This window comes from Desmodus rotundus, chromosome 12 (assembly GCF_022682495.2).
Source record: "Desmodus rotundus isolate HL8 chromosome 12, HLdesRot8A.1, whole genome shotgun sequence".
In the NCBI taxonomy this organism is placed as follows: Eukaryota; Metazoa; Chordata; class Mammalia; order Chiroptera; family Phyllostomidae; genus Desmodus; species Desmodus rotundus.
The window spans coordinates 24,603,556-24,630,217 of record NC_071398.1 but is presented as its reverse complement, the minus strand read 5'-3'; the positions used below and the strand labels follow the sequence as shown (position 1 = coordinate 24,630,217).

Genomic DNA, 26,662 nt, shown 5'->3' with positions numbered 1-26,662 from the left:
TACACCTCAAACCTTGTTTTTTCAAGCTCACCATAAAACATCCACATGAGACCAATTCTTGGGTTTTTTTCTACTTCACTACTTTTTAAAAGCATGCTTTAAAAGACACAGAATTTTCCTTTGATTAATTGAATAAATGTGAGGATTCCCAGCTCATTCTGTCTCTTTGGAGCCACTTGGTGCATTAACTATTGCCTGCACGTCGTGGAGACTGTGCTGACTCCAGCTGATTTAAGGTGCATGGGTTCTTACCTCCTGAGTTGTGAGCTTGGTTAACTAGAGGTCCGTTCTAATCGGTGTCTGTTGGTAACAGAATGGTAGAAAAATGGGAAAAATATATTGTCCTAGAGTTTTCAGCTATCTCAACAACCAGCGTGGATTGACTGTATGAGTAAGCTGGCTAACTGGGTAAAGTTGTCCCGAAAGACAGATGCCATTGAAATGAAGAGGTGGTGTTAGTGGAGGAATACAGACCTGGGTATTCGAATCCTGCCTCCACCAACTCACCACGTCTGTTCCCTCAGGAAGTTACTTTGCCTCCCCAAGCTCCCTCATTTATAGAAGTTATACAGCATCTTGCCTGTGGGATTAGAGATAATGTCTGCAGAGAGGCTTACGGAGTGCTTGGCACATAGGAGGTATTCCGTGAATGTTCCTGTCATTGTTAAGATGAAGCAGGCGATTTAACGGCCACCAGCAGGCTCAGCCTTGCTCACTCATGGAGGAACTGGGAGGGGGCCACTTTCACGGTCATAATTGAATTTCTTTTTCTAGTTGACATTGGCTTCATGGGCAGAAATTCATACATTACTGGGTTTGTTAACTAGATTCTGAGGCTAGTGTGTATGTTGTAATATTTCTCCTGTCTGGAATATAGCAAAGAACCAGGAGGATAATGAAAATGCCTCTCAAGGAAAGAGCCAGTGAAATAGATTGCCCAAAGTCTTGTTGATTCAAAGCTCATCCACTTCCCCATTAGGACAGGACCCCAAGGCCTCACTCCGCTCCTGATTTTCTCCGGCACTCAGCAGACGGTGCACCACATCTGGGGAGCACGCCACACATGCAGGAGTCACGCCTCATGCCCTCTTGGTCATACCCTCCAACCCCCTGCCATGGCCACACCATCCCCAAGGCCTGTTAACTTTAGTATCTTGAATAGCTCCCTAATGTCTTTCCTTCTCTCAATTTTTTTCATAGCCCTTATAGTCCAAACCACTAGGCTATTTTGTCTGGACTGCTGTAATAACCTGCTGACAAGTCTGCTCCCTTTCACGTTTCCTGCCCTTTAACCTGTTCTCCACGTGGTAGGCAGAATGGTCTGCTGGGAATGCTGATACAGTCAAGTTACCCTTTCTGCACACAGGGACACACACATCAGTGGCTCCCGATTGCTGTGGTTAAGAATCTAAACCCTTAATGTGGCCTGCAGGGCTGGTGCCTTCTGACCCTGCCCACCTCTCCAGCCCCATCCCTTACCACACATCACTCTTCTTGCCTCCTGCCCTCCAGTCACCTGGGCTTTTCCCCTGCTCACAGCTGCCCCGGGGCCTTTGTACATGCCTATCTTTCTGACTAAAACAGCCTTCTTTTCCTCCTTGCTTAGCTGACCTTGACCTTTGCTCTTCATTCAGGTCTCAGCTCAGCCATCACTTCCGCAGGAGGGTCCTCCCTCACCTCCCTGACCAGGCCATGCCTCTCATGTGCTTTACTAGCACTGTGCGCCTCTCCCTACTGGAACATATTACAGTTTTAGTGTACACGTGATTGTGTGATAATTTGTTAAATGTCTGATCCTCCCCCGTTAGACTATAAACTTCTAGAAGGTTAGATACTGTGCCATTCGCTCAATTTATTTAAATTTATTTAAATTTCAGATATAAATATCTGGACTAGGTGTTACAAGCGTTATTCAGATGAGTAGAATACCATTTTAGCTCTTAAGGGATTGTATTAATCTGTTACTGCGTACTGCATTGCCCTAAATGTAGCATCTTAGAACAACAAACATTTATAATCTCATAGTTTCCATGGGTCAGGAGTCCAGTCCTGGCTTAGCTGATGCTTCTGGTCAAGGTCTCTCACAAGCCTGCAGTCAGGGTATTGGCTGGGGCTGCAGCCTCAACCGCAGGCTAATCAGAGGAGGATCCACCTGGAAGCTCACCCAGTGGCTGCTGGCAGGGCTCAGGTCCTCACTGGCCAGAGGCATCAGCACCTTGCTCCATGGCTACTCCACATGGGCTATAGAGCAGCCTCTCCATGGAGCTGCTCGTGGCCTGGCTGCTTGCTTCCCCCAGACTGAGAGCTCCAGGAAAGGGAGATAGCAAAAGAAGATAGCCAGGACAAGCTAGAGTCTTTTCTACTCTAATCTCTCTAATCTCCTCTTGAAAGGGACATCCCATCACTTTGCCATGTTCTCATGGTTAGAAGTGAGTCACAAGGACCAGTCTACACTCAAGGACTGGGGCTCACATGAGGGCGTGAATACCAAGAAGAGATCATCGCAGGCCATCCTAGAGGCTGCCTGCCACGGGGACTGAAATTAGGTAGGAGGAGGACAAGGCACGATGCTCACACCCACAAGGCAGTCTGTCCACAGTGTCAGGGCAGGGGTTTTAAATGTGTGGGGTGTCAGGAGCAGGAGCGGTTTGCTTTTACTTGGGGATGTTTGGGAAGGCCTTCCGGAAGGCGGTTGTAGCTGAGAAGGGCCCTGGGTGACTGAGTTTGGCAAGTAAAGATGAAGTGGAGAGAGGGACCCTGGTTTCCCCCTCTTCACACCCGCTTCTAATGCATTTCGTTCTCTGGTTCCAACAGACCAGAGGCTAGAAGTAGCAGGGGAGGACGGTGCTTTCTCTTGTAGACACTAACAGCAGGAGCAAGCGGCAGCTCGCGTGCATGTAACAAGGGGAATTATTCTCCCATACGGATCCAGGACTTGGACGTGCACAGTGGTCTGGGAGCATTTGTTCTAGAGGCAGACAAACCCCGGGAGCCCCTGAGGAGATTGGTCTGTTACAGGCTGGCAGGCGACCTTTGAGAGGTAGTGACCTGTGTGCAGTGTATTCTGTTTAAGAAGGTAAAGCAGCGTAATAGTTTTAGTCATTTTACTATAAACAAACCAGTTGCATTATAAAATTTGGGGCCCTCCGAGAAGGTCGGACCCTTGGCCATCAGTGCAAATTGGATTATCAAAACGAGACAGGCAAAGGCACAGTACACTCCCTAGATAGAATTTACTTTTAAATTAAAAATGTAGTTTGAACGTTTGTTGCATCAACAAAACACAAATTTGCTGGTGGCTGTTTTGTTTGATTTTGTTTTGCTGACTGACAAGTGTGACCTCAGAGAAGGAGGCCACGCTCTGAGTGGTGTAGAGCCCTGCCGGACTGCAGGCTTTCTGTTATTGCCTCCCAGGGAAACAGAGCCCTTGCAGGGGTGAGACTGCCTGTTCTGGAGGCAAGTAGATGAAAGGACCCACCAGACAGTGGCCTGTTAGCTTTTGTGGTGTTCCAAATGAGTCTGTGGCTTATGCCCAGTTAGAGTGGGAGGCGCTTGTCCCATCCTTCTCACAGAACACAGGCCCAGAGAGTCTCCATGTAGATGGACGTCTAGCCCTGTTTTGTACACTAAAATTCGTCTACTTATTCCAGCCGACCTACAGTATGGAGCAGTACAAAGGGAAGGGATGTAGGGGTGAGATTTGTGTGGTGGTTCTGCCTGTTACTGGGGACCTTGGGTGACTTACTTCACTTCCCTGAATTTTCATTGCTTTGCCTACAAATTGCAGTACCACTCTCTAACTTCCAGGATTCGCGTTTGGAATAAAATATTGTGTGTAAATTGCCCTGGCATCTCTCAATGCTTAGTAAGTGGGGGTTATTTAAAAAACAATACTTTGATAACATTTGGACACTGTAGCCTATGATTACGCCTATTGAAGAACAATACTGATTCTTTAAAAGCCTATTCACTTATTGTCTGCCCCCCTCCCAAGGCTCTCTCAGCTTCACCCAGACAAGTGCATGCCTTGTTTCCTCTTACCATCCGCTTTCTGAGCTTATCTGCTTTTCCCCTAACTTCTGCTGGACTGGGTGATTGAGCTCTCTAGTTCACCCCGTCATTCATTGTAATTCATGATGTACTGTTAGGAAGTTACCCTTAAGTTATGTTCACACAGCAGAGCCTAGATGTAATTGTTACCCATCCCCTCTCCCAGACACATGACCGAGGCATGCTCTAACTGTGGTCACCCCGTATCTCATCTGACATTGTCGCCTCAGACCGTAGATCTGCCTTGTGCACCTCCCACCCTCAGTTAGTCAGTATCAGTATGGTGATATTTATAGTCAGTTTTTATATTGATTTATCAACACATTCACCAGTTTCTCTGCTGGCTATGATTCCTTGCTGTCAGGGTTTTGTTTATTTTTTTCTGAATATGGTTTTCTTCTTGAAGTCCATCCTTTTATAGTTCTTTCAGTGAGAGTCTAAGAGTGGTAAACATTCTTTTATTGAAAATGCCCAATTTTTATCCTTGCTTTTGAATGATAGTTTAGCTAGATACAGAATTTACATTTAACAATTATTTTCCTGGCACCTTGAACATTTTGTGGGTCTGATGCCAAAGCCCACTCCCCGCCTGCAAGCTGTGAGGGTCTTTGTTGCATTAAGCATGAACGAGAGTATAGAATTACACTGGCCTTCTAGAGATAGCTAATGTAACTCACCCGGGCTGTGTGCAGACAGGACTTCCCCCTCTCACCTTGACATGGGCCAAACAAGCAATTGTGGAAAGATTTGCATGGTTACCAGGGATTAAAAGACTTCCAAGTGTGCAGCCAGTGACCCCTCTGCCACCTTCCTAGCCTTCGCTGCCTGCTTTGGGGAGGATGGAGGGGAGCTCTGGTTTCGGTGTTTCTTTGCTAGGTCTGGACATGGCTCGTATTCAGGGGAGGCTCCCTGCACAGGCAGAGCAGATTTACTCATGTCTGCACCCAGCTTCCTGATAGACATGTAACCTCTCTGCAAATCCGTCATCTCTGCCTGCAGATCATGAAGGAGGTCCGGCGAGCTCTCTGCAATGCGGCCACGGACGACAGCAAACTGCTGCTCCTCAGTGCGGTGGGCAGCGTGTTCTGCAGCGGCCTGGACTATTCCTACCTAATTGGCCGGTTGTCTAGTGACCGGCGGAAGGAAAGCACCCGAATTGCAGAATCCATCAGGTAAGCTCTGCTTGTATTTGGACACTAGGGGACCTGCCTAGGATTGCTAAATTGAGCACATGAAAATACAGGGTGCTCAGTGAAACTCTTTGAACAACTAATAATTTTCTTTTAGCATGGTTATGTCCCATGCAACATTTGGGATATACTTATAGTAAAAAATTATTGGTTGTTCATCTGAAACTTGGAGTTTAATTGGGCACCCTGTATTTTCCTGCCCAAATTAGGGATGCCTTTGCTCTCTAGGTAAGATCGCATTTAATTCTTTTGGTCCCCAAAGGATTTTATTTCCTTATATTAAGCCCAGCATCTGGTAATGTCCATGTGTCATCCACACTTCCCCTGCCCTCTGTCTGATAGTGAAATCTCTGATTTTCTGGCCATTTCTGTTTATGGAGCTGACATAGCTCAGCACTGGGAAGGCGGATGGAGGGGCTCCCTGGGCAGCTGTGCACTTGTGGACTGACAGGGTGGGGAGTGTTTGCCCCTCTTTGTTGGCTTTGGGGTAAAAGTTGGGATCCTGGGGTGACATCTGATCTCAACAATCAGTATCTTTTGGGGGACACTAAAGGGTAGTTATTTCCCCATTGTTTATAGGTTTATCAAAAGCCAGTGAGCTCACGTGATTCCCAGCAAAGGCTGGCGTTGTCCTCCACCCCGGGGAGCACACGCACGCTCACTGCTGCACGTGCAGAGTGCTCAGACAGGAGTCACAGTTCAGTAACGCTGCCCAGTCTCTTGCAAAGGAGCACCTTTCCACAGGGTGTCAGCGAGCCTCGGGCCACAGGTTGGAGACCTTCCGGGCCCTCCTGCCTCACTGTGCTGTGACACCATTGCACAGAGACTGATTCCCACGTGGCTGTGGGAGACTTCCAAGAGGGTGCAGAGTCTCCAGGAGATGACACAGGGTCTCCAAGAGGTGACCCCACATGTGGGGTTCTGAGTCCCAGTTCAGGGTGATGCACTCAGTGGAGTCTGCGCTCCAAAACACCTGTGTGCTTCCTGCCATGGAACTCTTGCCAAAAGAGACACGAAAAGCCCGAACACTGTTAGTGGAAAAGGCATCCCTATTTGGGGCTTCATGCAGCTCTTGGGCGCCCTGGTTGCAGAGAGCCCTGGCCATGTCCACAGTGCTTGTTCTCTGCTCTGACTCAGCTGCTTTGTCACATGGCGGCAGGAGCAGCAGGGTCCCCAGTAAACTTCCTTCCTTGTTTACGGGACCATCAGAGATGGGGGCCCATCTCTGCAGCTGAGGAACACCTTGGCTCTAGCCTTCGGCTGGTTTCTGAATTTCTGTGGAGGCACTAGCTGGATTTCCAGAGGTCCCAAATTTGAGGGGATGCTCACCTCTGGAGAAACGCGGCCTGTGGAATTCAGACATTTGCCATCTCGTCGGGAAGGTGAGTTTCTCTTAGCAGAGCGGAGGGAGAGATGACCAAGGGAATTCTTCCAGATGCTTCAAAGGGAGCAGAAGCTTGTAGTGCCTGAGCTGCCTGGGACATGGGAGGGCGGGGAACGGGGGTGTCCCCTCGACCACTGGCTTCAGCCCTAGCAGCACAGAGACTGCCCAGGGAGCTTTTCAAAACCCAGCTGCTTGGCAGCACTCCCAGGAGATTCCGAACTAATGAGCATGGGGTGGGGCTGGCACATCTTTGGTTTTAAAGTTTCCTCCATTGTTCAAATATGCAGCCAGGGTTGAGGTCCTTATTTTTGTGCAAGAGAAGAAAGGTGGCTGTAAGAGAAGAGGAAGAAGAGGAAGGTGATAGAAGGGACAAGAGAGGGTGAGGAGCTTTAAGTGAGGATGGATGGGATGCAGACTGTATGGCCTTGTAGAGCAGCATGCCAGTGGGTCAGACAGTGACCGTGGCTTGTTCATCATCACCAAACATAGGGAGGCCCTCGCTGTACCAACTTTGCAGTGTTCCCTCCAGCAGCCACAACTCCAGGGTTTGGGACCCCATGTAGTAGAGAAGCATTTCCCAGAGAACATTCTGCCGATTTCCAGGGAGGCATCATGAGCAAAGGGCACTGTCGATAACTAAGTTTGGGCCATGCCGGAAGTTCTGTCCTCGTCCATGCAGATTTTCCAGGCATATTGACATATTTACAGTCTGAGGAGTTTCTTGGGAAAGGAGTTTGTTAAATATTGAGCGTGGCCGAAACATAGTTTACCCACAGAACCTTATAACCTACTGATATCCCTCGCACTTCTCTTGGGATGTGCATGCTCTCTGCTGGGCTGACCTCCAGGATCCGAGCACACCACACAGCCACTGGCCACCACTCCCGCTCCACCCTCACCCTCATCATTTCCTAAAGAAAGCATGTACACGTGTGACCTGGTACACTGTGTCCACTGTGCAGATGTTTGTTAAATTTACTAGAAGGTGTGGGAAGAGCTCAGATGACTCATTCAGCAGAAGTCTCTCTCCAGGACCTAAACAAAGCTGTCTGCCCCATCCTAAAGGAGAGGCTGCCCTCACCTGAACTCCTCACAGGTGATGTGAAGGCCTGTTGGCAGGTTGCTAGGACAAAGAGCAATCAGATAACTCACGTGGAATACTTGGCCTGTTATTGGCACATACGTACTTAGATGTAAAGAATTATTTTCATGTTACTCCCAGATATAAATTTTAGCTAAGCCTGGGTCGGACAAAGGAGTGGGCTCCTATAGTACCCCTCTGGGGCACCAGGATGACCATTACTGCGTGTATCTGATGCTCACAGACCCTGCACCAGCTGACTTGGCTCTGAACTTTGGCAGTGGGAGGCCTCTGGTTAAAAGGAATGAATAGCTGGGTCACAAAAGAAATGCCAGTTGCTCCTGGTGAAATCCAGACACCCCAATGAACAAAATTTTGCTTCTCCTTTAGCCAGGAGAGTGGCTCACAGGCCACTCAAAGTGGAATGAAAGCTGTGTCCACTCTGCTAGCAGTGCTCGCAGGCTCCCCTGTGTCAGGCGCTGTGCTGGTGCCCTGGGTGGACTGTCTCATGTCATTCTCAGGTGGCCTGTGGGGGCATGCTGCTGGCTTCCCCATTTTCCAAGGGGGAAAATGAGGCTGCAGAGACTGTAACTAATCTAAGATCTCACCCCTCGTTAGGGGCAGATTTGAGACTTGACCCCAAGTCTTTCAGACCCCAAAGTTCCTGGTCCTTCTGAGCATCAGAATATAGTCCAGCAGCTCTGGCAGTCAGAAGCCTCAGGACCCAGGCTGAGTGGAGGAAGCATCAGGGGCTGGGGTCAGCATGGCGCACTTGGCTGCGGGAGGAGAGGGGAGCCATCGCCCCAGTGCAGCGCCACCACCGGAGTCAGGATCAGATATCTGAGCAGCAGTGTCTGTAATGCAATATCCTGTTTGCTATCTGGCTTCTACATCCTCTGGGGCCTTGTGATAGAGATCTGCTCGAGGTGAGAGGAAAAGGATGGGGACATGGTCTGTGCATCATCTTTTTATACCAAGGAAATGAACTGCTTGGACTGCTGGAGCAGGGGGAGGGTTGGGTCCTTGCGCACTTAGTCCCCTTAGCCCTCTTCCAGGTTCCTTGTTGCCACTGTACAGAGCTCAGGTTGGAAACCACAGAGTGAAAGGCTCTGGGGTCTGGAAGGGGAAGCTTTCAGAAGGTCATGAGGGCTGAGGTAAATTCCTGAAGGACAGTCCCATGGATGACAGCAGAGTGAATGTGAGTGTCAGAGAGGCCCACAGGAGGTCACAACAGGATGGCGTCTGGGTAGGAAGGGACCCTCTTTATTGAAAATGTCCAACAGAGGCCAGAGATTACATTTTCGGGATGCTGGTAGGGGGAATTCTGTACCAAGTGGAAGATTTGGTTCAATGACTCGAAGTCCTTCTCACTCTGAGATCCAGTGTCCTTTCCTGAGTGAGGGTCTTTAGGAATGGAATGTCTGTCAAAAAGCACCTGAACCCTGTGTGGTTCTGAGGAGTCCTGCAAAGAAGCTCCATGTCCCTATAGACTCCAAATTGCATTTGGTAAAAGCACTTGTTAAAACCAGTGACTGAGGCCATCAGTCAAGCCAGGAAATGGGCCTGGAGCACCAGTATGAGAGGGCCATGGTGCCAGCACTCCTGCTTCGCAGCAGTATCCTTTTGGGGTCAGCTGCAGGGGGGCCAGCAGTGGCTGCAATAACTCCGTCATCTACTCAAAGAGTCACATGGGAGTCAGGAAATGTGATGCCTCAAGTCTGGGTCAAGGGGTGTAATTTCATGAAGACATACTGGTCATTAAGTCACCTCAACCCCAGTGGAATTAAGAAGTCTTCTCACAATTGAATTCAGTCACACCATATCACCATGATACCCACATATTTTGATAAGAATTGGGGGGAACGGTAACCATTGACAAGGGATGAACCAGTTTGACATTTGTATTAGTTAGTTATTAGCTGCTGTAACAAATAAACCTCAAGTACGTATCATGGCTCAGTTGTGATAGAAATTTACTTCTAGCATGTGTGAACCTAAAACAGATGTAATTCATCAGCCCATGGCTGTCCTCCAAGTGGTGACTCAGGAACCCAGATCCCCTCTATCTTGTGGCTCAACAAATGTCTTCTGAGATTGCCATGAATGGGCCGGGAGGGCCACATGGTAGGAGGTTGCCATGGCACCAGTCCTGGAAGTGTGTATGTGGTTTCCACTCACATTCCATTGGCTGGCACTTGGTTACTTGGCCACAGCCAGTTGCAAGGGAGGCTGAGAAATGTGTTCTGGCAGTAGACTCAGGAAGAGGAGAAGGAGGGATCAGGCCTGGTGAAGAAATAGTATGTCACTGACACACATCTGCAGTCTTTGCTCTTATTCTGGGAGAATCCTGTATCTATTCAACAGCTATTGACTGAGTGTTAATTGCGATATGTATAGAGACCAAGCAATGCACAAGGCAGACCTATGGGTTTTCTTAAGAAGCCGTAGAGGAGGAGAATTCAAACACAAATAAACAAGGAAGCGATTAGGATAACTGCAAATTATAATAATAGTTATTTCCAAGAACTCTCAGAAGGTCCGCGCAGCTTATGCACAGAGAGCAGGGGTGCGTGAGACACGAGATAAGCCTGGAGAGGTAAGCAGAGGCTGGAGTTTGCATTTTATTCTTGTGAGTTCTCAGTAGGTTCCAGTCTATCACCTAAGGATAATGAAGGGTGTGAGCTTTCCTAGACATCTGGGGTCTTCCTCCATGTCCAGATGAGTATTAAAATTGTATAGGTCTTAAATAGCAAGTAGTGGGGAGGCAAAAAGCATGAAAGGTAAAGGAAGTAGAGGTTATTTTGGGTGGCTCTGCATAATAGATAAGGATGCAGGCTGTAACCTTGCCCAGTGCAGAAGGTCGGGGAGATAAAATATTGCCTAATCCTGTAGCCATGGTTCCAGATGCCCGTGTCCCCAGGGAAGCCCAGCATTCCCCAGTGTTGGTCAGAGTCACTCAAACACAGAGACCCTTGTCAGCATTTCGGAACCACCCTTGAGGACCCGTCATCCCTTTAGGTGAAGCCGAATCAGACAATCCTGGTTTTGAAAGAAATCTTAGATGGCGTTAATCCCCGCCCTGTGCCCACCCTTGGAAGCTTGAATTCTCACCCAGAGTTACCATTGAGCCCATATTATTCCCAAGAATGAAGAATTTCTACCTCCTGAAGCCACCCACCTCGCCTTCGGCCAGTGCTGTTGGGACATTCCTTCACTCCTTGAGTTCCAATATGCCGCTTTGTAACACCCTCCTTTCGGTTCTAGTTCCGGCTCTGTTTCTGAATCTCAACGTTCAGGTTGTCTTTGTGGGGTGTATACAGTTTGTTAATATCTAGGGAGCGGGGGACTGGGGCAGTGTTGGCACAATGGGCATGACCTGGGGCTGGACATGTGGTCACCTCATTAAGTCCCTTCTGAAAATGTGGCACCAACCTCTGAGGGTGCCAGGCCCATGCTGGCAGCTCAGTGGCCCAGCGTCTGGGAGAATGAGACCCTTGCCTGGCACCCACTCTTCTCTGAGGATCTGTAGGTGCCCCACAGCACCTGGGGAAGCTTCTTTCAGCCTCAGTGCCATCAAGGGCGTCAAATGGTCTCCTTGGGCCTGGCCACCTGTTAAAGAGGATCTTCTCTTTTCCCCAGGGACTTTGTGAAGGCCTTTATCCAGTTTAAGAAGCCCATCGTGGTGGCGATCAACGGGCCCGCGCTGGGCCTGGGCGCCTCCATCCTGCCCCTCTGCGACATCGTGTGGGCCAGCGAGAAGGCCTGGTTTCAGACCCCCTATGCCACCATCCGCCTCACGCCTGCCGGCTGCTCCTCCTACACCTTCCCCCAGATCCTGGGTGTCGCGCTGGTAAGCCTCCTTGTAAGCAGGCAAAGCGGCGTTCGAGCAAAGTCCTAGAATCCTTTGTGGGCTATGGTCAGATTCTGCACTAGTGGCCAGAAGCAAGTCTGGGCAGGGGTGAGTCCTAACAGCTCAGAAAGCACTCACTGGGGCCAGTGTTTGACAGCCATTAATTCAGTTCATCCTCACCACAGCCCTGTAAGGTAGGACTGCTGTTATCCCCTCTTGACAGATGTGGAGACTGAGAATCAGAGAGGTTAAGTGAGTTGTCTAAGGTCACACAGTGGTCATGGAAATTTTGGAATGTGAACACAGAATCTGTGCTCTGAGCCAATGTGCTATCAAATAGAACCCGCCTCTGATGAGTGAGTCTGAGATTAGCGCCGCCAGGACCTGGGAGGGCGCAGTGAGTGTGGTTGGTGTAGGTCTGTGAGGTGGCATTCTGAGGTGGCTTCGATGCGGTGCAGGCTTTGCCAGGGTCTACTCAGGGCTGTTTGCCAGCTGCTCCCCAGGGCTGCTGGGAGCTTTCTGCCTATAGATGCTGGTGGTCCTGGAGGACCCCAGAAAACTACCAAAGAATCATGATGCAGATGCCAGGGCCAAACCCCACAGGGAGCAGGTTAGAGGAGGCTCCCCGCAGCGGCACCTTGTGGAAGGATGGGAGCCCCATCCCACCGCTTCTGTGTGTGCTGCCTGTCTCTGATGGTGGCTCATGGTAGGAATAGCAACTAACACCAGCGGAGGTTATCCTCAGCTCTCACATCCTCCAGCACCACGTCTGTGCAGCAGGACCTCCAGGGGGACAGATAAGGCCATTCAGATTCAGCAACTCACTCGGGGCTGCTTTAGGCTGCTCAGCCTCACTGGTGGCAGAAAAATGAGGCAGGCAGGGAGCCCAGGAAGCAGTTCCCCTTTTGATCTCAGCCACTGTGCTCTGCCTGACTTTGGTGCCACTCCAGGTCCTCCCCATGCTCTGTGGTCACGAAAGTGTTAACATTGTACAGTCTTATCTCTTTCTGTCTTTCATTTCAATCATTTCTGAAACTCCAAGAATGTGCTGATTGAGACAAGTTCTTGCGGACTGTGTCCTGTTTGGCTCCTTCTACTGAGTTCCTTCCTTTCATTTCTCTCGAGACCGAAGTGTTTCTAAATTAGTATAATGACATATACGTTAGTCTTCTAACCTCTCATCAAATGCATGCTGTGGGCTATGACCGACCTGATCAATTTTCCTACTCTGGCACAAAAGATTGTCCTTTGGGTCATCATGACCCATCAGCGACAACCAGAACAAAGGGGGAAGCTGCGAGTAGATACAGAGGCTCAGAGAGCTGGGTGTTTCAGCGTCGATCTGAGAGCTGGAGAGCATCCGCCAAGGGCAGGCAGATGGCAGGTTAAGGAAGGGGTTGTCTGCCCTGTGAAGGAGGCAGGTACTCATCCTGAAAGAGATAAGGACCCTGTCACATGGCCATGACCATTATGCCTGTTGGTAAGTTTCAAAGGTGACAGCACTGTGCTCTGTCTGGACCTAGGACCTTCTCCATGTAGGTCCTCCCAGAACGTGTGTGACAGCTGTGAACTTCAAAGCAAAAGGAAATTCTCTGGGGAGCGGGATGCAGAGGAACCCTCAGAAAGAGGGGGGCATTTTCTACCTTTCAAGACTGGGTAGTGCCTGTGCACAGCCCTGGGCCGCCGGGTGAGACGTTCCTCTCTCTTGCTGTTACGGGGTTATGCAAGATCTTTCTGGCTGCTGGTGATGGAAATGCTTTGACTTAAGGGTCTGGGGAGAATAATGATTTCCTTAACTGACAAGTGCAGAAGTGGAATGTCCCTTGAGGATGATGAGTCCAGGAATTCAAGAACTGTCAGTACTCTTGTTCTCCATTCCTTCCTTCTTTCTGGACCTGCTTGTCCCCAGAGTGGGGACACAGCAGTGGATGACCCTGGGCTCCCTGACTTTAGCCTGCAACCAGTGAGGTAGAAAGATTCTTCCTACCTAACAGAGAGCTTTCTTATGTAGGGTAGGTCATCTGTCCAACCCTGGGCCAGACGTCACACAGCATGGAAAGGCACACAGCCTGAATGCATGCCCACTCCCGTGGGTCTGCTGCCAGACGTGGAGGTGGTGGGGAAGGCTAGGGTATTGGGTAGATGAAGCCGCGGTAGATACGTGGCTTCTTTTGGGAATTTAATTAAAGCTTTGGACCCTCTGCTCAGAAAGATGCACATAGACACAGATATTTGCTTATAGTTCCCAAAGCTTATTGGACCCCAGTTATGCTTAAACACAGCAAGCCCAGGCGTTGCAACCGATGTGAGAGGTGCTCCGGGCTCTCAGCCTTCCCCTGCCTTTGCTTTTTCAGGCCAATGAGATGCTCTTCTGTGGGCGGAAGCTCACTGCCCAGGAGGCATGCAGCAGAGGGCTGGTGTCCCAGGTCTTCTGGCCAACCACGTTCAGCCAGGAGGTCATGTTGCGGGTCAAGGAGATGGCGTCCTGCAGTGCATTGGTGAGTTCTTGTGTCTTTTTGTGCTTGTCGTTGCAATAGCCCCATTTGTAAGTGAGGGCAATGAGGCTGACAGGGACTAACTGACTTGCCAAAGGCCATGCACGGAGTATTTGAGAGGCCCTGTGTGATTTAACAGGTGCCTTATCTCCATGTTGAGAGCTTAAATCCAGTGGGAGATGGTCAGCATTATTAGGTATTCTCCATCATCTCCAGCTGAATAACCTCACAGAAGAGATTTGTACTCTGGGGAAGAATGCACTGCCTTGAAGGAAAGTGCTCAACACCCCCAAAACACAAAACATCTATAGTTTTCAAAGAAACAAGAAGCGAAGGCAAATAAGAGCAAAGTGTATTAAGCCAGGCAGGAGACACGAGAAGGCAGCCCACACTGTCCTTGTATTTCTCCTGTTCACTGAGCACTTGGCACATTTAAACATCACTGTTTGGCTCTGAAGACACACTGAAAAATAGATAAATAAATGACACCGCCTCAGAGGCACCGACTTTTAATTAAGTGTCGATTTTATCTCATAAAAGGCACTCCATGCACAGTATGGAAATGTCCTGTTGAAAGGCGGAGAGGAGGCCACTCCTGCAACCCCAGGGCCAGCTGAGGAAATGAGAAAAGTGCTTTGGTAGAATAAAGCTGGGGGACTCTTTCTGTGCTGAGTTTATGGGGCCAGGCCTGTGCCCTCCCTTCCTTCTCCTTATCTATCCTGAACCCCCAGCCAGCCGTTGTGCCTCTCCTGATTCGACTCATCAGCCTCTTCTGAGCATGGACTGTATGGAAGTGCTGCTCCCTGGAAGCCTAACTGTACCATTGATGATGATGGGTGGGGATGGTCCTGTATCGCTGATAAACAGTTATTATGGAGTCTGTGTGGATTCCCTTTTAATCTTCCCAGTGATTCCAGTGACCAACTCATCCCCATTTGCCTGGGACTCTCCTGGTTTTAGCACCAAAAAGTCCCGTATTCCCAGGAAACCCCCTGGCCCTGGGCAAGTGGGGATAGTGGGTGACCCTAGAGGCAGCTTCACAGGCAGGCAGAAATTAAAAAAAATATTTTCTTATTAAAATATGTTTGACCTACAATATTGTAGTAGTTTCGGGTGTCCAGTGTAGTGATTCCTCATTTATACACCTTACGATGTGATCATCACAGTGAGTCCAGTACCTGTCCGTCCACATGCGAAGTTACTACAACATTATTGCTTATTCTCTGCACGACACACGACACCCCCCGACTTGTTTACTTTATAACCGGAAGTTTTACCTCTTAGTCCCCTTCAGCTTTCTCACCCACCTCCCTTCCCCTCCCCTCTGGCAGCCGTCAGTCTGTTCTTTGTACCTGTGAGTCCGTTGCTGTTTTGTTTTGTTTGTCCTTTGGGTTTTATACTGTCTTTATTTTTCAATTAAAGTTGACATTCAGTGTTATTTTATATTAGTTTTAGGTGTACAGCATAGTGATTAGACATTTATGTAATTTTTGAAGTGATTCCCCTGATAATTCGGGTGCCAGCTGGCACGACACACAGCTATTACAGGTCTGTTGGCTGTATTTTCTATGCTGTACTTCACGTCTCTGTGACTAGTTTGTGACTACCAGTCTGTACTTCTTAATCCCTTCACAGTTTCAGCCCAGCCCCCCAAGCCCCTCCCCTCCGGCAGCCGTCAGTCTGTTCTCTGTGTCTGTGAGTCAGTGTCTGTGTTGTTTGTTCATTTTGTTTAGATTCCACTTAGCGTAGATACCCCTCTATGTCCACATGTGTTCTTGCAAATGGTAAGATTTTATTCTTTTTATTGCTGAATAATATTCCGTGTGTGTGTGTGTGTGTGTGTGTGTACATCATCTTCGTTATCCATTCATCAATTGATGAAAACCTAGGTTGCTTTCATATCTTGGCTGTTTTAAATAATGCTGCAGTGAACATAGGGCTACATATATCTTTCTGAATTAGTGTTTTCTTTTCTTTGAATAGATGCCCAAATGTGGAATTGCTGGGTTGTATAGTAGTTCTGTATTTAATTTTTTGGAGGATTCTCCATACTGTTTTCCATAGTGGCTGCACTAATTTATAATCCAACCAACAACGCATGAGGGTTCCCATTTCACCACATTCTCACCAAGACTTGATGGTTCACTTTTTGAGAAAAGCCATTCTGACTGGTGTGAAGTTATATCTTGTGGTTTTTATTCATGTTTCTCTGATAATTAGTGACGTTGAGCATCTTTTCACATGTCGTTTGGCCATCTGTAGGTCCTCTTTAGAGAAATGTCTCTTTGGGTCCTCTGCCCCTTTTTAATTGGATTGTTTGTTTTGGGGGGGGATGTTAAGCTGTTTGAGTTCTTCATATATTTTGAATATTAAGCCCTTATCAGATGTATCATTTATAAATATCTCCTCCTATTCACTAGTTGTCTTTTCGTTTTGTTGATGGTTTCCTTCACTGTGCAAAAGCTTTTTAGTTTGATGTAGTTTCATCTGTTTGCTTTTGCTTTTGTTGTCTTTGCTCAGGAAGACTTATCCAAAAAAAATCTCTAAGACTGATGTCAAAGAGTTTACTACCTATGTTTTCTTCTAGGTGTTTTGTGGTATTGAGTTTATTTTTGTATATGGTGGAAGAAAGCGGTTCATTCGTGTTCTTTTTTTTTTTTTTGCATGTATTGATCTAGTTTTCCCAAAACCATTTATTGAAGAGACTGCCATTTCCCCATTATATACTTGCCTCCCTTGCTGTAGAGTAATTAACCATATAATTGTGTGCCTATTTCTGCCTCTTTGTTCTGTTCCATTGATCTGTTTGCTTTTCTGCCAGTGCTATACTGTTTGACTACTATAGCTTTGTAGTGTAGTTTGAAATCAGGGAGCATGATGCCTTCCACTTTGTTCTTATTTCTCCAGATTGCTTTGGCAATTTGGGCTCTTCTGTGAGTCTGTATAAAGTTTCAGATTATTGTTCTAGTTCTGTAAAAAATGTCATTGGTGTTTTTATAGGGATTGCATTAAATCTGTAGATTGCTTTGGGCATTATGGGCCTTTTAACAATATTAATCCTTGCATTTCACTAGCATGGTGTGTCCTTCCATTTATTTGTGTCTTCTCCAGTTTCTTTCATCAGTGTCTTACAGTTTTCAGAATAAAGGTGTTTAATCTCCTTGGTTAAATTTATTCTTACATATTTTATTTTTGATGCAATTATAAATGAGATTGTTTTCTAATGTACAGAAATGCAACCTATTTCTGAATATTAATTTTGTATTCTGCAACTTAACTGAATTCATTGGTTAGTTCTAACAGTTTTTGGTGGGGTCTTCAGGGTTTTCTGTATACAACATCAGGCCATCCACAAATGACGGTATGGGTTAGAGCACAAGTCCGAAGACCCATAGGGAGGTTAGGCAGCAACTCATGGTGGTGTAAACAGGGGCACAGGGACAAAGTGAAAAGGGAGGTAGGGGGAGGGCCTCAGAGCTCCACTGAGGAGCTTGGTCTTTGGGCAATGGAGATTTTCAGGTGAAACCAGCTGTTAAAATAATATGGCAAGAAAATCTCTCCCATCAACAGTTATGAATTCAGGAACTTTGGGTTGATTTGCCCAAGAAAGGAATTCTTGGGTGGAAAGAGGCAGTCTTGGTGTTCCAGCCCATTCTCACCACCTGTTAGCCTTCAGCCCAAGCTGAAGAATAAGATCACTGCCTCTTTCTAGCCTGCTTGAGCAAGGGAGCTCTTGTCTTGCTTTTTTCTGTTTGAACATGCATTGGGAGAATGTAAACTGAAGCTTTGACATCAGCAGGGGATGGTGGAAGGATGCTTGGGTGCTGCACTTCCCCGCAGCGCCTCTGCCAGAGTGAGGCAGCAGGGCAGCCTGTTAGAATCAGCCAGATGTTCGCAGGCAACATCTGTCAGTCAGCTGTGGGCAACTTTACTTTACTGAGTGTAGGTCCTTCCTTTGTAATGTGGAGGCTGCCTATTCATGGAGTTATCATAAGCAGGAAAAGTACTTCTCATAGACCTTATTGCTTAATGGTGATCGTAGTGGCATTGTTATTATTACTAGGATCACTACAATTGTTATTATTCATTACTATGATTATTATTACTGTGATTACCACTGCATTGCTAATATTACTGGTATAATTCCTGCTATACTACTATACTATTATTAGTATTGTTACCACTGTCACTACTATATTACTAACATTACTACTCCTCCTGTAATAATATCACTACTATTAATGGTATAATTACTGCTATAATGCTATAGTATTATTAGCATCATCACCATTATCACTACTATATTACTAATGTTATCACTATTATTACTCCTTTAATAACATTACTATTATTACTTCTGTAATACTATAGCATTACCATTATTGTTACTCTCACTATTATCACTCATTGCTGCAATCATTGTAATTATTATTACTCATTATTACAATGACTGTTATGCTACTATTATTACTACTGCTCTTACTACTAAGCTTGAAGGAGAGGCATTGCTGTTGGGGTAGCTCATATGGATGCTTGGACAATCATTAGTTCATTCATTATCTTACTCTGTGATCCCAGCCATCCTTGCCTTCGGTATCATTACTCCTACTTCACAGATAATGAAAATGAAGCACAGGGAGGTGAAAGTAGCATTACCTAAACTTTTTCACGATACTCATAGAAAATGATACAGAGTTTATGTCACCCTTGGGTAAAAGACAAAGCTCTTGCAGTCGGGGGTGATGTGGGTCCCACTCAGCCATCCCAGGGACTGGGTTCAACCTCATGGCATGCCTGGAATCCATCCTGGCATTGCTGGGGACATGGGCCTAGGAAGCCCCAGACTACAGTAGCCAGCCTCCTCTGGCTTTGGACATTGCAAGGTTAACCAGTGCCACATAGGCCAAGTACGTTCTTCTGGAGCAGAGTCCTTGGTGCCCAGCTAACCAGACTTGTGCATTTCCCTTCAGGTATTGGAGGAGTCAAAATGCCTTGTTCGGAGCTTCCTGAAATCAGTGCTTGAAGATGTAAATGAGAAAGAATGCGTCATGCTGAAGCAACTCTGGAGTTCCTCCAAAGGCCTGGATTCCCTGTTCAGCTACCTGCAGGACAAAATTTACGAAGTCTGAAGGGCCCTGTCTCATTTGCCCCAATGATCAAGGGCACCTGAACTCCAGCTTTGCCCTGGGTTTCAGAAATCGGAGCCCACTGTAAGCCCGGCCAAGGAGTTTGTCAAGGTGTCTTTATACCTAGGGTGTGTTCATTTCCTTGTCTTCTTTGGTTGTTCTTCATTGGTTTGATTTTGTGTAACAGATGGAAACTGCAGCACACTTGGCCTCCCCCATATCCCTACCCCAACTGGCTACAGAGCTATTGAGGGCTATATCTTCCCAGGCCTCTTCCAGGCACTGTTCTGTTCCCACTTGCTGAAATGCGCCATCCCGGTCCAGGGGAGGGCAAGACCAGTTTCCCTACTTTTCTGACTCAGACTGTGTCTACACAGTGCCTCTGATTTGGAGACTTGGCTCTCATCGTCTCTGGTTAAGTGCAGATCTGGTAACGGGAGACAATCCACCTTGGGTAATTTCCAGACTGATGAGCAAAGTGCTGCGGGTAGAGCCAGCCTCAGTCTCCTCTCTGAGGCAAATCTGTGTGACTTTGAGGGCTCGGTCTTAAAACCCAACTGAGTGATTTACAAATCCAGATATTGTACATCTAGGAATGTTTTGTTAAATATATATTTTTAAAACAATGTAAGTGGAAATTCTGATAATTTATGTGTATTATATGTAAAGCTAGTTTTGCAAAACATAAACTCCTAGGAAAATGTTTTTTTTTCTTTAATCAGACTTATTTAATTTATTTATTTTTGTTTATATATTATGATGTCTGTTGTTCAAACAGATATTATTTTCATACTACCCTGGACCAAATCCTATATGAGGTTTGTGCTGTTTGGTGCATTCTAGCAATGAACCATGTAGAAATAAAATTCAGAGAGAGAAAAGTGGAAGAATTTCCATGAATAGCTTGTACCAGATCCTCAGCTTGTAAAATGGTTCTCAAATTGAATATTTGTTCTGAGGAGAAACCGCAGAGAAGCTTTCTCTTCACTCTGCTGCCTTTAAGGAGGTAAAGGGGCCTCCAGCGTGATGGTACTGAGACATCCACAGTCTCTGATTGGGTGACACCAGGAAGAGGTGGGGAATAGGCCTTGCCCCAGGGATTACACATTGTCCAGAGTAAGACTTTCTTCTTTGGGGGTGAATGACTGAACTTGGGTGTCAGAGTCCACTCCGTCCATGTGGGCAGCTGTGTCTGGTTTGGCTTTCCAGGGAGGTGGGAAGTATTCCCGCTCTTCCAGGGAGGTGGGCTGTCATTAGAAGGACTGAATCTTTCTGTGTCCTGAAGCTCAGGTGACCTATCTTTTTGTTAGGTGTTTGCTCACATCAGGAAGCAATAACCAGGGATGAGGTCTCCTGCTCTCGGGCCCCTGGGCTGCACAGGGACCCCAGCATCTGAATTTAGACCATCGACTCAAAAGTCTGTGGATTGGCTGTGGGGCACGAAGGGTTTTGGTTTTGGTTGTTGAGGAGAAGGGTCAACATCAAGGTTAGAGCACCCAGAGAAAGATTCTCAGAGCAGCAGAGTTTTCCCATCGCCGTCACAATCCCTGAGTGTCCTCAGAGGCCCTTTGCTCGCCCGTCTTCCCTTGCCCTGAGTTAGTCGCCAGTGTCTCTTGACCCTTCCTTGGAGAGAGTTGGGTGGAGCAGTGAGAGTTGGGCATAGCTGGGGGAGGAGAGAGGGGCTGAGAAAAGGAGGGTCATTGCTCCAATTGGTCATGTACCTCTCTCTCTGGTCCTCTTTTCTCTCTTAAAGGTGACCAGATGCGATGGGCCAGGCAGATAGAAAGGATTCATGGTTCTGAGCTTTGTGTTTCAGAGGACACGCACAGTCCTTTAGACAGCGAATCTGAAGTCTACCTGGACTCTTAATCCTTAAGATGGTCTTGGTTCTCTCTGTAGAAAGCCTTTCTACTTTGGACTTTCCCTCAGGACCTCATGGGGCTTCTTCTACCTTCTTCCATCTCGGCCATGTTGGCCATGGGGAGCCAGCAGGGGACAGCCACCTTGGCTGAATGCAGTCAGAGGAAGATTAAAGCCCTGTGTGCCCTTCTCTTTGTCCATGTGGGGTCTGCAGGGGCTGCAGGCCTAGACGATGGGGAATTACTCCAGGGAAACACCTGCTCTTGCCCAAATCCACTTCGATGTTGTCTCTTCTTTGGAGAAAGCAAATGTACGATTTCCCAAAGTCCCTAGACAAACCGCCTTCTTGTGTGTTGTGGCAGATAAGCTGTGCAGCATTGCTAAATCCTCTAAAGAAAGAGACCCTTGCTTTCTGTTTACCTTCTAGGGGCGGATACATTTACCATAGGAGTAGAGTCAGGATTCTTGTTGGAGGTGGAAGAGAATGTTTGGAAATTCCTTTCAATCAATGTCCATCTTGTTCCCTGTTGAAAGCACCAGAAATATTTTAGCTTTGGACATATCACAAATCCAAACGTCTTAACATTTCAAGGATCTCTGATGATAAGATAGGAATGTGAAACTATTACCAAGGTGGAGTTCCTGTTGTTAATTTGTAGGCTCTGCTTACAAATTAACAGGTGTTTCAAAAGGTGGTCTGTGTTTGGATTGTTTTCACTTAGTTAGTTCAGGAAGGATGCCCCACAAATTGGGCAGAAGTTGGCTAACTGTTACCTACAGGGTAGATTGAATCTCTGAATTTTTCACTTTCCGAGCAGTTGTTTTGATAATGTGCACATGAAATCCAGGTGACTTATAGCAAATTGAGTTGGGATGGAAAATACCAGACCTGTGGGGTGTCAGGATTTGTCCTCATAGCTTTTTGGATATAGGGCTCAGGCTTCTGCTTGTTCTCTTCTGCCCCAGCACCCTCTTTACCCACGGACCCTTTCTTCACTTTCTACCCTGCTCTGCCCCCACCCCACCCCATGTCTGTCACTTCCTGGGCAGGTCTTTGAGGAACTGTGCCTGGTTTTAGCAGCCCCATCCCAGAATTACCTGAGGGGTTGAAAACACAGCTGTGGATGGGAAGTTAAGGGTACCTCCTTAGTCAAGGAACCTTCTAGGCCACAGGTGGCAAACACAAGGCCCGTGGGCCAAATCCAGCCCTCCACCTTGTTTTATCCAGCCCAGCACCTTGTTTCTACCTGGCAGCAGTGCCGAGCTCTCGCTTAACAGTTAAGAAGTAGTTACATTTGTACAGTCCTAAAATTATGTTCGACCCTTTGAAGGCAACTGCGAGGCTGACTTGGCCCCCGGTGAAAATGAGTTTGACATCCTGTTCCAGGCAATCCACTCCTTGCCATCTTGTTAGCCACACATTTGACCTCTCCTCCCCTCCCTGCTGGGTCCCTGGGGATTAGCACCAGGTCTTATAGTGGATCCACTTGCATTAACAGCCCCATTCCAAGAGGGCTTTTTGTAGAACTTGCTAAGGTGGTCAGAGCTCCTCACCATTTGGAAGCCACAGACCAATGCTGATGATGTACCCACGTGTCTCTTCTGGCTTTGGAGTAATGTCTGTGGGTAAAAACCATTAAAAATTACCCTCTAAGGATGAAATTGGATAGCTACGAGAAGGTAGTAGAGAATTGATTTAAGATGTTATTCTTGTTTGGTTTAGATTAAACTAGGAAATGTCTCTGAAGCATGAAAATATGTTTGTTTTCCATATAAAGTTTAGTATGAGGATGGCAAAATAATAATCACAATAGGCTTTGATCAATGCAACTGTATCTCTGAATATCCACATTAAAAAAATAGCCTTGACTGAATGCCGAACTGCATTTCCCATTATTAATTGTTGGTTGAAAAAATTTTGTAAACTTTTTAAAATTTGAAATTTAGTTACATTCATGCAATTTTACAGTCTAATTTCTGTGGAAATTTTTTTTTAAACAAAGATAAACAAATGGAAACATCTTCAAATTTTCCTAAGTGAATATTTAAAATGCAGAATTGCTTCTCTTCTGTGTTTCTGTATTCAGATGCTTAGGTCTGTTGTATATATTAGTTTAGACACTCTCACTGATATACACAGTATTTAAGACTCTAAATGAGATTTCTTAAGTATTTTATTTTATTCTCTGTAAATGTTTTTGTATAATCTTTAAAAGATCTACACTTTGCCTTTGTAGATATTTAAGGGGAACCATTTGGGGGTTGTCTTGCATGTATATTTTTTTGTTGTAGATATGTGTTGCTTAGTTATTTCCGCAAATTTTGGTTGAAATGCTTACAGACTTTAATACAGTATATATTTTCAGAATATAAACTTTTATATTTCTGTGATAAGTTAGAATATGCGTTTTAGGCAATCTTTTCCATTAATATCACTTGTTTTTTTTTTAAAAAAAATAGCATACTGGTTTGGTGCCAATGTGTTTCTTTTTTTTTTTTTTCCCATTAGACTCTAATGCTCTTATATTGTTAGAGAGCAGGTTAATTTTTTTTCTTAAAGTATAATTTGAAAATGTATTGCATTTGTGAATAAGCCTTACCATTAGGATCAGTAAATTTTCCAACCTTTGCAACTACATATGTAGTTTAAGATCTCCCCATAAATTCTCACTGTGTGGCAGTTGATGGAGTTTGTGAACAGAGCCTTAAGCTTGTTGCAAAAAAAAAAAAAAAGGGTAATACGGGTTGTTTCTTCCAAGCAGTGCGAGCCATGCTGGTGGACTCAATGCAGTCTGTAGGTCATGGCTTATTTAAGAGTTTGGTTGAATTGATGGTGGCAGGGGCCAGAAAGGCACCTTGGTGATTGCCTTTGGCCATACACATGGACCAAGGACAGGTTTTCTGGAACCACCTTTGTACTATTCACATGGTTTAGACACAGTCACAGGGGGGGTTGCTGGTCCATCATTTGTTCTGAACAAATGACATTTCCTGCTCCTGACCTTGGTGGTTGACCCCGGGTTTCTTAGAGGTGACTTGGAAACATCCAGCCTGGCTGAGATCAGCATTCCTTGAGAGATGTTAATAAAGTTTACATGTGAGTCTTACTTGTGTAGACAATCTGAAGTCGATTTCGGTTACATAATCAGCATTCCCATGTGTCCTGAGCGTCTTATCAGTGAATTTGTGTGTTAAGCCATACTGAACCCGAGTTCAGCAGGGCAGAGGCAGACTGGATGCAGAACTACACATCGGCTGAGCCAGTCCACCTGGGGCTGTTTAGATGGAGCTTATTGGTGGGGTGCCCACTCTGTTTGAGACCTAATTTAGACTTTTCTTAAAATTATGATTCCTTTCAGTTGGTCACACTTCCATAGTTACCAGCTGATTTTCCTTACCAAGGCTTTCCAGATGATTTTGAGACCAAGGCTATAGTATGGATAAAGTATTTGGAACATCTTGAATAGCGTTCATAATCTACCTTTGGGATGGAAATATGCTTCAAATGTTTGCAGTATGTAGCAGTCAGGACAACTGACGTCTAGTTTTCAGCTTCATCTCTGGCACCATCATGGTTGATCATGCCTTGTGAGCACAACCCCTGGCCTGCTGCTGGAGCTCAGTAAGGCGACTTAGGTGAGTTTGGAGGGTGTAGTTTTCCATCTAGTATTTAATTTGTCCCTGTGCCATTTAGTCCCAGCTTGAAGTCATTTGCTGATGCCCATGTTGACTGGATTGTGAAAATATTGCCTTTCATAAAACCAAGGACCAAAGAATTTCATTATTTCAACAAAGCATGAGTTTTATAGGTTGTAAGCACATCTAGACAGAGGTGTGCATGCTTCATGGCACAAAGAAGCTGCTTACGTCCATCAACCTCATGCTGCCCTGGCTGGCCATGCACAGGGATGTGTTGTCACCTCGAGAAGGCTCTGAAAGATGAGTTTCTCAGATGGAAACTATCTCAGGTGGGTGTTTTTGCTGTGCAGTCTCAGCCCTTATCCATTATCACAAAAAGTGGAGGTCTGGCGTTCTTCTAGGTTCTCTGACCAGTGTAGACCACTCCATCTGAATAACAACCTCCAGTGCGAGTTTTTCAGATGTGTCTACACTGAGCAGCTGCCCTGTAATCGCTGAATTTCCACCTCGTGTTCTACATCGACCCATTCCAATTCCTGTTTGACGTGAGAAGGCTTCTTCAGTTCTCACACCAGCTGATGCTCCATTCTCATTCGCGATGAAATCATTGATCCGTTGACTGGTTGAGAAGTGATTGATGCTGAAGAAGTGGTATTCTAGTGGTAAGGCTTATTACCAAACTGATAATGAAGCAGGCTACCAAAAACTTGTCCAGCCCACCCGAGGAGTGTTTGGGTTTGATCATGGATGTAGTGCACACACCAAAATCCAAGGAGACCTTTGCAAATTAGGCTACTCATTTTCTTTTGCCAGGTTGTCATGGGAGAGTCTTGAACTAGTTCAGAATATTTGTAAGTATGAGTACTTCATAGAATTATCACGCAGGTACAGCTGACCCTTTCTCACCACATTGTAAATATTTCCTGAGACTGGGTGCAGTACTGGGGGATAATAATCTTCTGATTTATCAAATGCTGACTGTCTAGAGCAAATTGTACACTCTCTTTGTGAATGGTCCTGTAACGTGTATGAACACATTTCTGGGTGCCTTAGAAGTTGTATTTTCATGTGTGCTAATATGCAGTATTTATACATTGTGAAAAGCTGCTTTGAATAAAAAGGTTGAAACTTTATCTGCATTTGCCTGTGTTCCCCCCTTGCAGCCTGTGCATGAAATTCACAAACAGGGTCTGTGGTTTCTGAACAGAGAAAGCTTCTGGGGCCTCCAGGGGGTTGAGACACCTGATGCTTCTAGGTTGTGTGTGTGTTCCTGGGGAGCATAGGCCTGCCCACCCACTAGCTTGAGGCTTCAGTTATTCAGGCAGATAGTCACTGGGTGGCAACAGCTTGATTCCAGAGGACTCTGAAATGGGGGGCACAGGATTATTTTTTAGGAGATTGAAACAAGCATTCACTCCTTCCCTGGTGTGCCTGGAAGGTTTCCTTGCACAAGGCTCCCTCCTTACTAGGGATAAACCTTCATGGAGTTTGAGCTCATACAACCCCAGCTGCTATGCATGGCTAACAATGATATTCATCACTATGGAATTATGCAAAGTCCTTTCACCTGCATGACCTCATTGCTTGGATCATCACAACATGCTGAGGGCCCCTGGCTTCAAGAGCCTGGCTCCTGAGACTCCGCGGAGGCTGCAGAAAGAGGAAGGAGTCTTACAGGGGTTCATGGCAATGGAGAATCCTGGGAAAGGGATTGCACAAGGTCATTGTCTACCTGTCCGCCCACCCAGCAGCTGTACTGAGCCATCTGCTCTGTCTTGGGCAATGCGCAGCTGCAGAAAGGCCCAGATTACTCAGTCGCTGTTGTGAACGAGCTTGAGGTCTGGAATGTGAGGAAGGTAGGTAATCCTGCCATGATTCTCGAGCTGCCCACAGTGCAGTACTGGAGGGAACACCTGACACAACCACAGACGCCCTCAGTCTACAAGGTGGTGCACTTTTTAAAATTCTTCCTTTCCTGTCAAGTCAT

General features: G+C 46.5%; 1 protein-coding gene across 1 annotated transcript in view; it reads left to right on the top strand.

The window, feature by feature from the left end:
* The window catches only part of CDYL2 (chromodomain Y like 2), a 160,820-nt gene extending 135,012 nt beyond the window's left edge, over window positions 1–25,808 (top strand). The window contains exons 4-7 of the mRNA XM_045191870.2: window positions 5,050–5,222; window positions 11,345–11,555; window positions 13,910–14,053; window positions 19,021–25,808. Of these exons, the coding sequence (XP_045047805.2) occupies window positions 5,050–5,222; window positions 11,345–11,555; window positions 13,910–14,053; window positions 19,021–19,179 (687 nt within the window). The 3' untranslated portion in view covers window positions 19,180–25,808. The remainder of the gene's footprint in view (window positions 1–5,049; window positions 5,223–11,344; window positions 11,556–13,909; window positions 14,054–19,020) is intronic.
* The last annotated feature ends 854 nt before the right edge of the window (window positions 25,809–26,662 follow it).